At 35.7% G+C, this 19,182-nt stretch overlaps 1 protein-coding gene across 6 annotated transcripts in view; it reads right to left on the bottom strand.

Annotated features, from left to right (window-relative positions):
- Positions 1-19,182, bottom strand: part of SPAG9 (sperm associated antigen 9) — a 132,973-nt gene that overhangs the window by 89,174 nt on the left and 24,617 nt on the right. For 5 of the 6 annotated variants that reach the window (XM_045526945.1, XM_045526947.1, XM_045526949.1 and 2 more), the window contains exon 2: positions 10,583-10,703. In XM_045526945.1, coding sequence (XP_045382901.1) covers positions 10,583-10,703 — 121 coding nt within the window. Of the gene's footprint in view, positions 1-3,661; positions 3,705-10,582; positions 10,704-19,182 lie in introns of those variants that run through there. The other variant, XM_045526953.1, reaches the window with a different exon arrangement.

Raw genomic sequence — 19,182 nt, 5'->3', positions numbered from 1 at the left:
AAGAGTAAATTATAGCCTAGTCATCTCAGTCTACTTACTTGTGGCCCTTAACTAATTTATTTTTCTTTCCCATTAAAATTAAACAGAAAGTTTATCATTGTGTATACTTATATTCAGATGTGTCATTGTTAACTAATTATACAAATCAAAACAAGATTAAGAATATATTACCTACTACTGGTAGGCAATCACAGGGTTATATAGATGGTTTAAACATGAAGTTCCCCATTTATGGACTAAGAACTAAACAAGTCAGGATGCCAAGGGGAAATCCAAGGAATATCTTCCCAAAGTGGTAGTTCATTATATTTAACTCTGCAAAACTACATACTATAGATTTTAAGATAGCTAAGTTAGAGTTTCAGTTGTTTCTAGCTCTAAGAGGATATATAGGCACTTAAAACCAGAAGTAAGGGGGTGTCACAAAATGTAGTATATCCATATAATAGAATATTATTCAGTCCTGAAAAGGAATGAAGTACAGATGCTACAACATGAATAAACTTTATGCAGGGGGAAGCAAGGAATAAAGAGTGAGTGCTAACAGGTATTGGGAGGGTTCTTTTTTCAGGTGATGAAATGCTCTGGAATTAGATAGTGGCAGTAGTTGCACAACCTTGTAAATATACTAAAACACCACTAAATTGTACAATCTGAAGTGGTGGATTTTTAGCAGAGCTTGGTGGTGTGTGCCTGTAGTCCCAGCTACTCGGGAGGCCGAGGTAGAAGGATCACTTCAGCCCAGGAGTTTGAGGTTACAGTGAGCTACGATGATACTACTGCACTCTATCCTGAGTGAAAAGCTAGACCCTGTCTCAGAAATAAATAAATAAATAAACAAACAAACAAACAAATAAATAAATAAATAAATAAAGTGGTGGGTTTATGGTATGTGGATTAGATTTCAGTTTTTTAAAAGGTTATTCAAAACCTATCCCTAAATAGCCAGGCATAGTGGCATATGCCTATAATTCCAGCTACTCAGGAGACTGAGGCAGCAGGATCGCTTGAGTCTAGGAGTTTGAGGTTGCAGTGAGCTATGATGATGCCACTACATTCTAGAGAAAGCTCCTGTCACCCCCACCAAAAAAAAAAAAAAAAACCTATCCCTTTATACAGCATGAAGAAATGACTTCTTAATAATAAAGAAAAAGAAAGGCAAATGGTGAGGGAACAAAAAAACTCAACATTTAGTAAATGTTGAATAAATTAATAAATATGCAGTGAAGACTTTTAAAACAATGATAAAATCAAGCCAGAGGAACCCTGAAGTTATATTTTTAAAAAGCAGATTATATAAGCACAAATCATAAATGCTATATTTTCATTAAAATGTCCCCCTCTTCTCTTCCTCAGATAATTCACAGCAGAGAGAACAGGCAGATGTTGTTAAGCCTTAAGTACATTCACTTCCTTGCCTGAACACTTGAGCAAAATCAACACATGGAAGCAGGGTGTAGAATGATGGACAGTGGAGACACCGAGGGGTGAGGGAGGATGGGAGGTTGCTTGGTGGGTACAATGTACATTGCTCCAGTAAAGGATGCACTGAAGGCCCTGACTTCACCACAGTGCAATATATCCATGTAGCAAAACTGCACTTGTACCCCATGAATATATACAAATAAAAATTTAAAAAACAAAACACTGAGCAAATTGTTAAGCTGAGGCAGAGACTGGCCAGATGTTAATTAACCAAAGCAGTTTCTTCTTTTTCTTGGACACACAGACTATATATCCCAGCCCCCGCAGTTAGCCTCTGACTGAACGATAGCCAGTGAAATAGAAGTAAAAGTGATGTGCACCACTCCTAGGCCTGGTGCAGTAAAAACTTTCTACATGTAATCCTCCATTCCTTTTCCCCTTCCTTAATGCAGGTGAATACAACAAACTTGGAAGCTATAAATTGGAAAGTGCCTGTGTTTCCAAAGAAGCCACCCACTTACTCCAAACATCTACTTTTTACACTTTACATGAGCAAGAAATAGCATATAACATTTGAGTCATTATATATAATTTCTGTGGCTTGTTTGCTACAGCAACTAGTTAGCCTAACCTATATTAGTTTATAAACACATATTAAAGTCCTCTTAAAAGTTACCATTCTAAATCATCAAAGATATGTCACCCCATCATGCTTTAAGAATAGTTTATGTCTGTTATTCTGGAAGATTTTCAGAATGCTATTCTGGCAATTTAATCTCTCTTCTATAAAACACACAGCAAGAACCTAGACAGAAACTATCTAAGACTTTATATTTCATGTTTTCTTTGCCCCATACTGTGATTCTAAATTTTCTTATAGTATTATCTTTTTAGGTATATATAATGCAAATCATATAATACAAAGATCATATCATATGATCATATAATTGATCAAATAATGCAGCAGTCCCCAACCTTTCTGGTACTAGTGATCAGTTTCATGGAAGACAATTTTTCTATCAACTAGGGGTGGGGATGGTTTCGGGATGATTCAAGAGCATTACATTTATTGTACAGTCAAACCTCTCTGTTAACGATAATCTGTATTTGCAGCCACTCCCCAGTGCTAGCATCACCACCTCAGCTCCACCTCAGATCATCAAGCACTAGATTCACATAAGGAGCATGCAACCTACATCCCTCATATACACAGTTTACAGGAGAGTTCATGCTCCTAGGAGAATCTAATGCTGCAGCTGATCTAACAGGAGGCAGAGCTTATGTAGTGATGCAAGTGATGGGGAGCGGCTATAAATGCAGATGAAGCTTCGCTTGCTTGCCCACTGCTTACCTCCTGCTGTGTGGCCTGGTTCCTAACAGGCCACAGACTGGTACTGGTTTGTGGTCCAGGGGTTGGCGACCACAGATATAATACATAGAATATATTTTATATATACATACACTAATTGAGATCATATAACATAAATTCAGAACCTCACACTCTTTTCTATAAATACCTACAGTAACTCAGTACAACAACATATCCAATGAAGCCAGTTTACTCAAGGCCTAAGTCATATGAAATGGCATAAATACTTTTGAGAAGTACCTTTCAACCTAGGGAAGAGCCACCTCTTAAAAGTCCTGAATGCCACTAAGGAATTAGTTAAAGGTAAAAGAAAAGGGAAGTAGAAGGGAAGGGGAAAGCAGGAAAGAAAAGCCCATCTGGGCAAGGACTGTAGACATTCCTGAAACCTCAAGTACTATAAAGTTACCTTATGCCTATATTGTCATTACATTGGAAGTATATTAAATGATCATTTCTTGTTTAATAGCAGCTCCCAAGTGACCCTAAACTTCAAAATGATCTCAGGAAAAATCCTAAAACCTTATCATTTTACTAGCTACAACCTGAGCCTAACTGGAAATAAACAAGATTCTAGTCATCCTTCCTCTCCCAAAACAACAGATAACTAAACTGCCATTTTTTTAACTGCTAATTTTCTGGAGAGAAAAAAAAATTAAATCATGGCATCTAAAAAAAAAAGGTGAAGGGGGGGCAAGAAAAAAGAATAATCAAAAGACTAATCCAAAACTTCCCCCTTATAATAAATAACTAATGGAAATACTTCAGCCTTGTTTTAAATGCTCTTTCTATCCATCTTTCCAAAGAGCAAGAGGATATGATTAAGGCAGGAAGAGCCACCTGCTCTGCCGGCTCAAAATCAGAGCTTACCTCCTTAGATTGATGGCCTTTGCCAAGTTTGGAACACCTTCCATCTCTGTTGTCTTCTGCCCCATCAGACTGCTGATAGGCCTATGGGGGGAAGAAAGAGAAACAGACCTGCTAGAATGCCACATCCAACTCATTATTTGCCTTCTCAAAAGGAATCATCAGTCCTACGGTTCATGGAAGGCAGACAATCCAACTGTTACCAGGCCTCAGAAGATTGACTTTAGTCTTTCAGAAACTTCTCCTTGAACAATTTAGCATCAAAGTCCCAAAAGGTAAGCAAAAATCAAAGACTGACTTAAGAGCAAACAAATCTCACTCAGACAACCACATCAAAACAGTAATAAAAATGACTCCTCCATCAACTAAGTCCTTCACTATGTCTCTAAACTTCAAAAGATATTCAGAGAATACTGTATGTTATTAATCAAAGACACAATGTGAAATTATAAATATTTTAAAGCTCTCACTTATCAATGATCATATCCTTAAAACAGAATAGAATAATATCAAAGAATCCCAGTAGTAGAAATTTCTAGCAATCTGACACAGTCACTGTCTCAAAGAGGTTACCTAAGCCATTCACAACAGAAAATTGACTATCCTTCTAAATCTCTATGTAGGGAGAGTCCGTGCTCTACCTCAGCACATATTCCTATGTATCATCCTCATGGTCAACAAATACTACCTCATGACCAACCAAAACCAACAAATTCATGTCCTCTAATTTAATCTTCCAAAGTTACAGAAAAACAGCGTGGTATCTCCCTTATCCATCCCTTTATATGACTGAAGGAGTAATCAAATCCTCCATTTTTCTCCAAGCTAAATCACCATAAATCCTTCAACTTACTCATAAATTAATTTTCTATGATATCTTTAGTTCTAGATATTAATTATACACTATAACCGTAAGGTTCTCAATAGATGACACTATACTATAAAAATAAAAAAGCCCAAATACAGATAATAAAACATAAAACAGAGCTGAAAACCACATAGTATTACCTAATAAAGCAGAAGTAATAAAATGTCAGCATTTGCGTAAATCATCTTGTGCCTAATTTTCTACTTTCCCTATCATATATAGGCTCTTAAAAAAGAAACAGCTCTTAAATAAAGTTTACTCAATATACAGATATACTAAATCTTACAAAGAACTAGATTCTGGATATATGGACTAAGAGTAACTATCTAATTAACTTCCTTGCCTTTTCTTTAAAAATCAAGAGATACAAATCTGACACTACTAAGGCTGCCTTATTTAAAAAATCCTTTCAACAAAAATACAAATCATCACTAGTCTACTTTATCATTCTAAAAATTATGTAGAAGGAATTGTCTATTGACAAGATAAAACTAAAACAGAAGAAGCGATTTATTATGGTATTATTCAATTTTTTCAGAGTGACAGAAAATATTTAGACTCTCTCAAATATTAACTTTGATATGAAACTATACCTGGTAACTTTAAGACAGTTTATATGCTATGAAAATTCTCAATTTATCAATCATATCATTAATACACACATCTTGAAGGTCTGTTTTAAGCCATTTATTTCTTTAAAATAAAAATTATGTTAATGATTATACTACCTTCCAGTATTTTCCATCTAGTATAGTGCTTATTCTTATGACCAAGAAATAAGAAGTGTTTTCCTTCCAATAATCATATTTCAAGGTGAAGGATTTAAGGTATTTGACACCAAATTTAAAAAGCAATAAATGTTAAATGGGCGATAGAAAAGTTAAAGGTTAGAGTACAAGGCTCTAACACATTTCTCTTCAGTTGTCAACATTTTTCTATTTAAACAAAAATTCATTCAAAGGAAGAAAGGGCAGAATCAGAGAAGAGACTTTAAGTAGCTTAAAATCACTGCTATCTAAATCTTTCCAACTTCTCACCAAAAGACAATGGCTCTATACTCCAGGGACATGTAATCTATTGTAAACTCAGAGAGCTTGAGGGCAATAGAAACTTCCTAAGAGAGAATCAAATAACAAATGTTTTTATACCGGCTCTGGGTAATAATATATTGTAAATAATGGTTCAAATTCGTAAGTTATCATAAACATACTAGAACTTGTTACTAATACTTCTCCAATTCTATTCACATTGAAACAGTCAAACACTATTTATATATCAAGAACCACAAAAATGTTTATATTCCTTAACCTACTTCCTTAAATACATTCTAGGAAAATTATCAAGAGGGGAAAACCTATAGGTGTAAAAAATATTTACTGTAAATATGACTCACTACACTAGAAAAAAGGTCCAACCAACCAACAGGCGAAGTTTTTTGTTTTGCTTTAATTTACTTATATTAATTTAACCCTGATTCATTCCTTCACAGAGATTTCAGATAGCTTAAAAGAACACATCATAATATATTCATTATATATGCATAAAATTTAGATCAAGGAAAAAAATATGCTATCCAGGTAAGGTTCAAACTTGGTTGTTATGGCTGCACTTCAAAGCTTATTCTTAGTTTCTAGGTAACCAAGACAAAAAATGAAGTGGCCATTAAATAATTCTCATTAGGAAAGAAGAAAGCATAGTTCCTCAGGAAAAACAAGAATTATTGGCCAGGCACAGTGGCTCACACCTGTAATCCTAGCACTCTGGGAGGTGGGAGGATCACTTGAAGCCAGGAATTCAAGACTAGCCTGAGCAAGAGCGTGACCCCTATCTCTACAAAAACAGAAAAAATTAGCCAGATGTAGTAGCATGCGCCTGTAGTCGAAGCTACTCAGGAGGCTGAGGCAGGAAGATCGTTTGAGCCCAGGAGTCTGAGGCTGCGGTGAGCTGTGATGATGCCACTGCAGTCTACCCAGGGCAACAGAGTGATATTCCGTCTCAAAAAAAAAAAAAAGAATCATTAATAGATGACATAGTTGTTTCTGGATGTTGGATGTAGGCAGATATAAAAAAATAATTAACGAATATATAACAAGGAAAATACTTATCATAATGTTAAAGAAAAAACACAAAATTATATGTATACTTTAACTGCTGTGATATAAAAACATGATACATGTGGAAAAAAGACTAGAAGGCAATACACATAATCTTCCCTCTCTTCCCCCCAAAACTATGATTTCCTTGACCAAAAGGACCATATCATGTTCTTCTGTCTCACAACCATACCTAGGCAGAATGCTAGGCACATTATAGTAGTAGTTTAATATTTTTAACTGTATTAAAATGTCTATATTTACTTCACTCATTTAAGGTAATATTTGGCTTACAAGACAGAAATACTCAACATATGACAGAGAAATAAATATAAAAAGTGTTTTTTTGACAAAGAACCCATTACTGCCACTCTATGAACGGCAAAGTAGATTAGAGACTCCTTACACAGTTGAAAAGCACTAACAGGTCTTTCTCAATTCACAACTTCCTTATTCCACACCACATGTATTTCAGATTCTTCCTTAAGGTTCACAAGATGTTAATTGCCGAGAAGTATTATAACTCCCAGATAAGTAAAATATAGCATTTTAAAAAATGCTTTATTCATATTGGAAAATAAAAAATATTTCTTACGTTAGTTCAAATTTTGAAAAGAGAGCAACCAGAAATCTCCAAAATCAAACATGATCACAAAATTATAACAAATTTTTTATAGATTCAACTTCTCCATGTCGTTAAATCATACCACAATGTATGTCTTTTAATTCAGTTCCTATTTCTTTACTTTTTCTTGCTTCTCAAATAGCAAAGAACTGCAACCAAAATTTCCCTTTTTAACATAGGACGTAGTCTTTAGAGCAGAACGTGGATTTTTATCATGACTACTTTTTTCCCAGAATATTATGGGGGTACAAACGGTTTCATTACATAAATTGCCTTTGCACCACCCGACAAGTGTGTCCATTCCCCATCCATATTGTGTCTACTTTTTAAAAGGCATTGGGCCCTATAACATACATATCAAAATTGACATACTCAGTCTTTTAAAATTAAAGACTCTAACAGATTACACAAACATAAACATGAAAATTGGACAAGGTATAGTTATTATACAGCACTCCAAAAAATGGCAATGAACAGGAAAAACTGCACCCACAAGCCTCCCCAACTACAGGTACCACCAACAGTAATTACAGTGGTCCTAAATAAATGCTTATTTTAAATTAGATGTTGGGTTACATTTACTTTAACAAAAAAGTAGTATATATTTTCTTTAAAAAACAAAAATTAATTGTAGAATTCAGATACTTGGATAGCCCAAATAATCTTTTTCCTATAATACAAAAAAGAAATTTTCTGATAAATATTTATTTAAATTTGTTTTCATCTTTTAAAAAGCACATATTCCCAGTCCTGGCTTTCCAATAGTATATGGCAATGATGATACTTAAAGATTATCTTCTACCAGCACCATTTTAAAAAACTAAAAGGCTTTGATTCATATTGGAGATTTTGGGGAAGAAAAGCTAAGGGAGTAAAGTGAAAAAATAGCCAAATATTTTCCCCCCAAAAAATGTTGAGGGGATGTTTTAATATGGTAAAATAAGGACTGGGAAAGAATTTTGAAGATACATTTAGATTTCATATTATACCCAGTCAAGCCTTTGAGAAAGATAGAAGGAAAAGAGAGAAAAACAATTAGAAAAGAAAAAGACTCCAAAGTCTCAAAGACAGGAGAAGGGAGTAAGCTCCAAAGCCTTAATAAAAGATGGCTCTTCATAACCTCAGTTCATGGAAAAAGCGATTTCATGTTATCAACTTTGTGCATCTGAATGGTCGATTTTGACTAACCAGAGTTTTAAGTTCTTTAATGATTTAGACACCAAGATTTATTTCAGAATGGGATAGCAGACTTCCAGGGGAGAAATTCTTTGGAAGATAATATATTAATAGCAAAAATAAAGCTTTCAGATCAAATTAAGCTCAATACCATATCTAATACTTGGTAAAGAATTTCCTCCTCCTTCCTCTAGAGTACTAGCAACTATTTTTTAATCATACCTAATTTTTTAATGTCTTTGCATTAAAATGGAAAATGTTATAATTAATACTTTTGGAGAGAGGAATGAGAGGATGGGTCCCATAGAACATGACAATTCCAAAAAAGTTAGATATGACTCACTGGACTGGAAAACAAATCTGAGACACCAAAAAAGACACATTTAAAACACTCAAAATATTCTCCTAAATTGATCACTTTTCCTGAATTAAGCAACTACTATATTTTGTTTACATTTACTAGAAAAGAACAGGAAACAGATTTTTTAATTTTAGTAATAAAAGGGCCAACATATATGTGAAAGAATCAGTAATTCACTCCAGTTAGTTACGTTTATAAAAAAAGAAGCAGTATCTCCTCTGAATGTGAGAGAGACAACTTTAAGACATTTTGATATCAAAACTGCAATTTCAAGTATAAGGTAATTCTTCCTCTAATATCTCCCTTACCACAGAAGCATTATCTTTAATGCATAAAAGGGTTTTAGACAAGGAATTCCTTCCTAAGCCAAAAAAAAATTTTCTTACCAAAAACTTGATACTCTTCAGAAATCAAGAAGAAAATTTAATATGTATAACAATGAAAGGTAGGCTAGTTCTGCCCACTGTGCCTTTACTGTTTGGGTCTAAAATACTATATAATTCCTGATATAAAAGCACAGTCAGGTTAGGATTAAAATACCACCACTAAAAGCTAAATTTTCTTTTTCCTTGAATAAAGAACACTTAACTCTTGAAACATGCTAAAAGCTTGCAACTGGCATTTTTCCACATAAGTGGTACTCATAGTAATGACTCCAATAATATATTTGTTAGTGTTTGCACCGTGGAGTCCATCATATAGCTAAGACAATAAATGTCTATAGCAGAATCACAGAAGTCACTCTAATAAAGGAAGGGTACAAAACTCTAGGTATCTACAAGCCTAAAAATACAAAGACATGACACATGGCTCATTTTGTTTCACTCAGGTTAACTTCTGTTACCAAACATCCATTGGCTCTCTTCTATGACATCTGCTTAATAGCTACAAGAGTTCTCCTTGAATTCTAAATTGCTTGAACTCCAGATTTCCAGGGATTTTGATTTAGCTCTATTAGGCCCTTCCATAATACTAGAGGGAGCAGTCAGTTCTCATACACACCAGAGAGGCCTGGTAGGAAGGTTATCCACCACGAATGACAGCACCTTACCAGCAGGTATCACTATGTATGTAGCCTTCATGAGTAATGTGTAACTGCCTGGCCATCTTTTGCTCCCTATGATTCTGAAAGTTTACTCTGGTGGGAAGGACAAGCAGAGAGCTCAATATCTATCTGTATCAGATATGAAAATAGGCCAAAGTTTCTCAGCATTTCTGTTCTAATTTTGACTTAATTAGGTCTGTTTGCATTAGCCAGAAAGAGAAAATCATCCTTGAGGTTTGAAACAATAATTATTTTAAAAATCAAGAATGAAATATTTAAAATAAAATGATTCTAAAAATGAAGTTCTGTTCCCCTAAATGCCCTCACTTTTCCATTAGAAAGAAACAAAAAAGAGATTTCAGTGTTTTTATACAAACTTCAAAGCTAGAATTTTTCTTACATTTTTACATTTCAAAGCAATACAGAAAAAAGGGAACTTTGTGTACTTGATCAAAATTGGAAGAAATGATCCACATGCACACAACCTGCATAAATAGAGCATAATGTTAACTACAAACAAAGGCTGAGAACTAAATTGAAGAAGTGAGTCATATAGGTAACTTTAGTTATTTCTGTATACATGGGTACCATGTGAATGAAAAAGAACTAACCCCGGCTCCAGGTCTCACTCTTGAGTATGGGATGACAATCTCAAGCACAGATTTGGAACTCTAGTCAAATGGTCAGGATGAGTCATGGCACTATTAGAGTCCACTCTTTAATGTGCACTTTATGAGGAGACGTATTTTTACTTACTCTGGTCAGCATAGTTTTTTGCTTTGAGTTCAAGTTGTCTCGTTTGAGATTCTAAAGACTCCACTCGGGTCTGTAAGTCCTTTTTTTCCTGTTCTTGAGAGTCTTCAAATTCAATGAATTTCTAATAAAAAAGAACAATATATATTTTCATCAGAGAAATGAAACCCTTTTTACATTTTCAACTCCTGTGTTTCACAGTATCAATAATCACAGATAGTATTAACTACTTAAAAAAATCTCACGGCCAGGCATGGTGGCTCATGCCTGTAATCTTAGCACTCTGGGAGGCCAAGGTGGGAGGATCGCTTGAGCTCAGGAGTTCGAGACCAGCCTGAGCAAGAGCAAGACCCCATCTCTACTAAAAATAGAAAAATTTGCTGGGGATGGTGGTGTACACCTGTAATCCCAGCTACTTGGGAGGCTGAGGCAGGAGAATCACTTGAGCCCAGGAGTTTGAGGTTGCTGTGAGCTAGGCTGATGCCACAGTACTCTTGCCCAGGTGACAGAGCAAGACTCCGTCCTTGAGTTGACTTTTTGTTTTTCTGTAAAAATCAGGTTTAAAAAACTCCAAATATAGAAGGAAAAATACGACAAAATAACTCATTTATTAAGGTGTTTCCACTTCATTCCGAAGATCATAAATATTTCTTACTATAAATATATAAATCCCTTAACCAGTATACTTGCATATTCATCTTGAGTTCAAGACACAAAATTTTTAATCCATAACATGTACAACAGACAGCAAAAGAATGATGGAATAATCAATAAATATCTGTTAAATGATTATCTGATTTGGAATTTAAATTCCTTAAGAAAAGGGCATGTGCTAATGAATATCTCCACCAATCAAATCTAATTTACTAAAACTGTCCTTGTCAAGGGGATTATTGTTAAAGTACAATCATCAAATCTCAGTTTTCATCTTAATTGTTCTATCAGTAACATTTGACAAATGATCACTCAACCCTTCTTAAAATTTTTTTTCCCATTTGACTTCCAGGACTTTTCCTTATTTTCCTCCTACTTTACCAGCTCTTTCTTGGTCTTCTTTGATGGTACCTCCTCTTCTCCCTAACTTCTTAACATTGGCAAGTTCAGTCCTTGGACACATTTTCTCTTATGTGTTTATGCTTATTGCCTGGTGATTTCATCCAGTTTCTTGGCTTTAAATACTAACTATGTGCTGACAACTTCCAAATTTCTATCTCTAGCCCAGACCTGAACTCCAGCAGCTTAAATTTAGCATGTGAAAACCTGCTCCTCTCCTGGTCTTCTCTAGCTCATTAAATTACTGTGGTCAATTGCTCAGGCCAAAAATTCTGGAGTCAGTTTTGACTCTTCTGTTTCTCTGTTACCTCATATATTTAACCCAACAGCAAATCTATCTTCATATCTGACCACTTTTCATCATCTCCACCACCACCATGGTCTGTGCCACCATTATTTATTGCCTGAATTACTGCAACAGCAATCACCTCCTAATTGGTCTCCTTACTTCCACCCTTCTCCCTCTACAATGCATTCTCAATACAGTAATTAGGGGATCCTTTAAAAAGTAAGTCAGATCAATTTACTCCTCTGCTCAAAACCCTCTGATGGTTTATATTCTTCACTATAGCCCATACCGTACCCCTTCTAGGGTCTACACAATCTGCTCTTACCAATGTCTTACTTTAACATCATTCCCTATTTCTCTTCCTCCCCTCTCCTTCCCACTCTGATTCAAGCCTCTTTGCACAGTTCCTCCAACACACCAAGCCTTTGCACTTGCTTCCTACTGCCTGAAATCCTCTTCCTCCAGATATCCAAATGGCTTGCTCCCTCCTCACCTCCTTCACATCTTTGTTCAAATGTCACCTGCTTAGTAAGACCATCCTTAGCCATCCTATTTAAAACTGCAATAGCTACTTCCTATTTCCCCTCCCTGCTTGTTTTCTCCAGAGCACTTATCCCCACCTAACGTGCTATATATTTTATTAATTTATCTTATGTATTATCTGCCTGTCTTTACTAGAATGTAGGTTCCAGGAAGGCAGGGATTTTTATTTCGTTCACTGCTGTAGTCATAGTGCAAAGAATGATGAAGGAATATAGCAGGTTCGCAAATATTGTTAAACAAATGAATAAATAAATGAATAAAACTTTCAGAGTGAAAGAATTGAAACCCATATAGAAAAATGTATAATTTGCAAAAAAAAAAAAACCACTTGTATCTAAGTGTGATAATTTTAACTTAAGTGTGATAGTATCTAATATGAAGTTTTCAGTCCATTATCTATTTTATCTGTCCTCAAACTTTTCAATCACTGTAGAAGACATTGTTTTGGGTCTTATACACTGCCTTTCTTTGGGGAATTTCCTCTCCCCAGTTTCATGCTAATTATATTCAGTCCATGTAATTTGATTGGTGATGACTCCATCACCCTAGGCATGGGCACATGACTTGAACCAGACTTTTCAGAGTCCTCTCTGGGACATCTGCCAGTTATTAGGAAGAATACTACCTTCTCTTCCTCTGTAATCTTAAACTCTAAAAACCTAACAGGCTTAAGCTGCAGGCTGACATCTTTTTCCATCATAGAAGAGCAGGCCTGAGACTAAACCCAATATAGAGAAAACCAAACAGCAAGGGCAAGGAAAATTCTACTTAAAGACACCATTTAAATACCCGGTTCAGTAGTTCCTGGAGCCAGAATTTTCCCAGTGTTTTTTTGTTTTAAGTTACATAAACCAATGCCTTTAAATACCATTAAGAGGAGATAGCTTGAACTCCTCTTTTACATAAGCTTGTTTGAGCTGGTTTCTATCATCAAAAACTGAAAATACCCTAATATATCAGTCACCTATTTTCTGTCAAGAGCCATTTGATTCAATGTTTTCCTGGTCTTTGAAGCTTCAAACCTACAACCTCTAAAACATTGGTTCTTAATAATTAGTGGTCCACAGACCTATTTGGAAATTTGATACATCTATGAACCATGTTTCCCCAGAAAAAAAAATGTCCCCATAGATCCCAAATTCTGCCTGTTTTTCTCAGGGGGCTCAGAGACTCCTTAAGTCCAACCCCAAGTTTGGCATCCCTCCCTATACTTTTCTGTAAAAATATTTCATATTTGTGAGCCTTCTGGGAAAATCCAAACTGTTGTTATTTTTTTCAGAATATTAATCTAAAGATAACTATAGGCTGGGTGCATGGTGGCTCACACCTATAATCCTAGCACTTTGAGAGGCCAACGCAGGAGGATTGCTTGAGGCAAGGAGACCGGCCTGAGTAACATAGTGAGACCTCATCTCTACAAAAATAGCCAGGTGCGGTGGCATTTCCTGTAATTCCAGCTACTCGGGAGGCTGAACCTGGAGCGTTGCTTGAGCTCAGGAGTTGGAGGTTACAGTGAGCTGTGATCATACCACTGCACTCTTGCCTGGGTGAAAGAGTGACACCCTGTCTCCAATGAATGAATGAATGAATGAATGAATGAGCAAACTGACAAATTTTTCATTCATTCAAGAAACATTTACTGACTACTATGTGCCAGGCAAAGGGGACATGACTGTGAGTACCCCACTACCCCTTCCTTCCAAGCATCCTCTTGCTACAGCTGAATGTAAGCATATAATATAAAGTTACATTAAATAGAAAAGCAGCAACTATGAAGTCTGAGTAAGTTATTTCAATATTTTGCCTACGTATACAAGCAAAGACTAAGAATTAATAAGAAAATATAATTACCTTTTGGCCTGCTTTGAAAATGATACTCCCTTGGCTAACTTAACTACTGTATCTGGGTAAGTAACCAGAAATTCTTATTTTAGGCTTTTTTTGTGCTATGTTGAAAATAGTGTTTTAAAGAACATACAACATATGTGTTTACCAAATAACACTTAAAATGCTGTGATATTAAACTGCTAACAAAAACCTTTACTGCCACTTTGCTTATTCAGAGCTCCTTTCTGACTGATAGAAGAAACATCATAATGGACACACAGCTTCGTGTCTGCTTTGCTTCTTAGCCACCCAGTTTGGCTACCAAAGAGCATGAATAATCTATAACTGCTTAGCAGTCACTACTACATGCTTATTGTACAAGTATATTACTTAGACCTCCCTAGATGATTCAAGCTTCAGAATTTTTCACATTTTATTATGACTACTAAGGCTTTATATCCATTTCAATGTAAGTAAACATGGTAAAAAAGAAGAGAGTTTTTTTTTTTTAAGTGGTATGATACATCTTAGACTGGCAGGGCTATTTATCTCCAAACAGAAATAATGTACAGCTGCCACTCTCATTTAAAATGATAATCACTAATACCCAACAAAAATAATTATTCCTCAGTTCTGAGAAGGGCATCCTAATAGATCACACAGGGCACTAAAATCCTAGTAGATAAACTTAATAGCTTTCAGAGAGTAATCAAGAAAAAGTAACAAGTAACTAAAATTTTCTAAACTGTTACCCAAGAAAAATATCTACTACGTAGGCTAGTTTGGGGCCATTGTTTTGTGAAATATCCCTGATAATAATAATATAGGTAACCTTGGGAACAGAAGATACTATATAGGGTAGAATAGCTCAGGAAGCAGGACACTGATACGTACAAAAATACTTCAGAAAATGGTATAGCTCTATATAGCAATTAGCAATAATGTGAAAGTAAGAGACACTAATATAAGAATTTAAGAAAGAGAAAATTAGAACAGAAATAGGAAAGGTGCCATGAAATTCAATCAGATGCCAAAATAGAGCTCTTTGTAGAAAAAGACTTGGATTCATGGCCCTAATAAAAGTCCTTTTTCCTGGACGGGGGCTAGCAATAGAGTATAAGGGAAGTAATAAGAACGGTTTCTTTTTTCTATTTAACTATCACTTCCATTCTATAAACAAAATAATTAGACAATAGGTGGTAAGGGTTACACTAAAAAGAAAGCTCTCCAACAGGGCTTTCCTGTTTCTCTTCTATGCTCAGAAATCCTAGGACTAGAGGCACATGTGAAGTTCTGCTGAACCTCATTACTAGCTTTGTAGAGTTCAAAAATGGCTGACTCTTTTTTTAAAAAGTCATCTTGATTTACATGTCTGCTTTCTATTCCTATAATTTCAACTTAACACACAAACTAATTGGGATAACATAAAAATAGGAACATACCCCATTCTGTCACTTTCTAGTGAAAGAAAAAATTGTTGTCACAATTAAATGAAGCCACACACCTATTCAAAATGACTGTTCTCCAGATGTCAGGAGAAGTACAGAACAGGCAGTCAGGCAGTATTAAAGATATTTATTATACACTAAGTAATATCATTCATAAGATTTATTCTTAGATAAATTAACACGTTAAATATAAAACTAAAACTCTTTACCCACCCATCTAATAGAAGCACTTACTTCATGACAGCCATCAAAGACCCCTAGCAAACATTAACAATATAACATGCTAAGGAGCTATAATGGAAGCATAGAGGAACAAATGACTTAAATCTGCTTTAAAAAAGAGAAGCCATTTCAGTTGACCCTAAAAGGAACAGTTTACCTGAAAAAGTGGGGTAAGGATATTCCAGGCAGAGATAGAAGCACATGTGAAAGCACAGAGGCATAAAGATCATGGCACGCCTGGGAAATTACAATTTGGTATTAAAATTTGAGTTGATGTAAAGGTAAATCATAAACCAAAGAATAAGTTGAGATTCTCTCCTTTGATTCACAAAGGGAGTAAATAGGCAAATAAAATCCCATTCATCCATCCATGTTTTCAACACAAAACTTGAATCCCTATTGTTTTTAAGTATTCTAAGGTGCTAGGAATGTAGCAGGTTACCTTTATTTATTTATTTATTTTTTTGAGACAGAGTCTCACTTTGTTGCCCGGGCTAGAGTGAGTGCCGTGGCATCAGTCTAACTCACAGCAACCTCAAACTCCTGGGCTTAAGCAATCCTAGTGCCTCAGCCTCCCAAGTAGCTGGGACTACAGGCATGCGCCACCATGCCTAGCTAATTTTTTCTATATATATTTTTAGTTGGCCAGATAATTTCTTTCTATTTTTACTAGAGACAGGGTCTCGCTCTTGCTCAGGCTGGTCTCGAACTCCTGACCTTGAGCGATCCACCCGCCTCGGCCTCCCAGAGCGCTAGGATTACAGGCGCCCGGCCTTTGGAATGTAGCAGTTTACAAGACAGCCCTGGTCCCTATGTTCCATTGCCTGAAACTTAGCAGAAAACAAAAGACAGTAAATGTGGACATTTTATACAAAAGATGGATTTGCAAAGATCTTGTATAATTCAACTGTCACCTAATTTGGGGTTAATGCTGATAAGAGATGGCTAACATTTCTGTTACTACCTAAGTAACACCAACATAGGATAACAGTACAAACTTGGTTTAGAACTCAGTCTCAGGCTTGCATATGAAATGATTCTTGAAGATTTTTCTGAAACAAGGAGTTAACATTTCAAACTCTCAATATGAAATAAAACTTTTAAAAATCACATAGTTCAAGTCTGCACGAAATGTAACCACACCGTAATCATATATGGGAACAAGAAATAGTATAAGATATCAAAAGTGTAAAAGTGTATAACTTTATAAAAAGATTCAAGGAAGACATCCCCAAAACATTTAAACAGAGACAGGAAAGATAATTATTATTAATAAGTTCATCAACTAAAGAGAAGCCAAAAGAAACCAAAAGAAGTCCAGAATGGCCAACCTTAGAGACATGGGAGAGAGAATGGACTGAGATGAGGCTGGAAAAGAGAGGAGGACCAAATCATAAATGGCCTTTAAGGACACTGGCATACCGAGGATACTCAACACTACTCATACTTTGACAAGCTCAATCTAATGAGGATGTAGGGGACAGCAAGGGGTTGAAGGGGAGAAGGGAGTATTTCAAGGGAGACTGAAGTCCAAATGAAAAATGATTATGAACAGCAGCAGTGAGGACAGAGCAATGAGGATGAATTCAAGACATTTAGGAGGTAAAATAAACAGGATTGATGACTGACAGCATGTAAGGAACAGGGAGAAAGAAAGGTAAGGAAAAAAGTCTAGATTTCTGGTTTGACCAATGGTGTGGATAGTGCTATCACTTATTCAATGGGGGAGAAGGTATGGGTTATATAACAAACAGATGAGAGGGATGGTATGGGTAATAAAACTGATTTTCAGTATTAAGGTGAGCTACCTGTGAGGTATTCAAGTGCACATATGGAATAGTTAGTTATAAATAAGGTATCTCTGGGAGTAAAACTGGTATAACTCACCTGGAAGTTAGCAATGTATCTCAAAAACCCTTCAAGAATGTATTAAAAATAATAATCTTTTAAAAGGGTTTTTGATACAAAATGTTATATGTAGTATGATACTTTTATAAACTGGAAGAATACATAAGCAAAGGAAAAGGTATGGAGGCAGAAATACAACACCATATAGCTGGGCACAGTGGCACACACTTGTGGTCCCAGCTACTCAGGGAGGATTGCTTGAGCCCAGGAATTCAAGGCTGTAGTGTGCTATGGTTGAGCCTGTAATTAGCCACTGCACTCCAGCCTGGGCAACAGAGCAAGATCCCACCCCCTCTAAAAATAAAATAAAACAAAAAAAATACCACTATGTAATGTATTCTTTCTATTGTTATTGTATTGGCTATTTATCAGTGGTAGGATTTAGTGTGATTTTATCTTTTTTCTATAGCCTTATCCTTAAATAGTCTAAAGGTTTTTTTTTCTCTTATAGTAACCATGGATTTACGTATTTTAAAAACTAAAGGAAGTGAGGGAAATGCAAATGGTGGTGAAAGAGCTAAATACAAACTCAAATTCATTGGCAATTCAGCTTTGAAAAGCTTAGTATATCAAGCATTAATAATACCATTTAAGGGCTACGCGCAGTGGCTCACACCTGAAATCCTAGCCTCTGGGAGCCCAAGGTGGGAGGATTGTTTGAGGTCTGGAGTTCAAGACCAGCCTGAGCAAGACCCAGGCCCTGTCTCTACAAAAAATAGAAAAGTTAGCCAGGGGTGGTGGCTTGTGCCTGTAGTCCCAGTTAGTTGGGAGGCTAAAGCAGGAGAATTGTTTGAGCCTTGGAGTTTGAGGTTGCCGTGAGCTATGACACCATGGCACTCTAGCAGGAGTGACAGAGTGAGACTCTTGTCTAAAAAAAAAAAAAATACCATTTAGCAAAAAATGATTATGTTTTTCTAAATGTAGTTAATCAAAATCAAAGTCTTAAATGGAATATTGAAGGAGAAGGAAATCAATGTGAAGAGATAATCCCATTTTAATTATATGCAATTCATGTTTTATGCCATGATAGTGTGTTAGATCTGCTGAAGTAAAAAGCTAAAACACAAGAATGATGTACCTCAGGTCTAAGAATACAGAAGTGTGGATGTATTCCAAAAAGCCTGTAGAAAGACTGTACAAAACAGATAAATTATATAGATTACATTTTTTCTGTTTTTTTTTTTTTTCTTTTTTTTTGAGACAGTCTCACTCTGTTGCCCTGGGTTAGAGTGCTGTGGCATCAGCCTAGCTCACAGCAACCTCAAACTCCTGGGCTCAAGCAATCCTTCTGCGCCTCCATGCCCAGCTAATTT

Source organism: Lemur catta, chromosome 15 (genome assembly GCF_020740605.2).
Source record: "Lemur catta isolate mLemCat1 chromosome 15, mLemCat1.pri, whole genome shotgun sequence".
Lineage (NCBI taxonomy): Eukaryota > Metazoa > Chordata > Mammalia > Primates > Lemuridae > Lemur > Lemur catta.
Note: the sequence above shows the minus strand (reverse complement) of the source record. Positions and strands in the feature narration are given on the sequence as shown.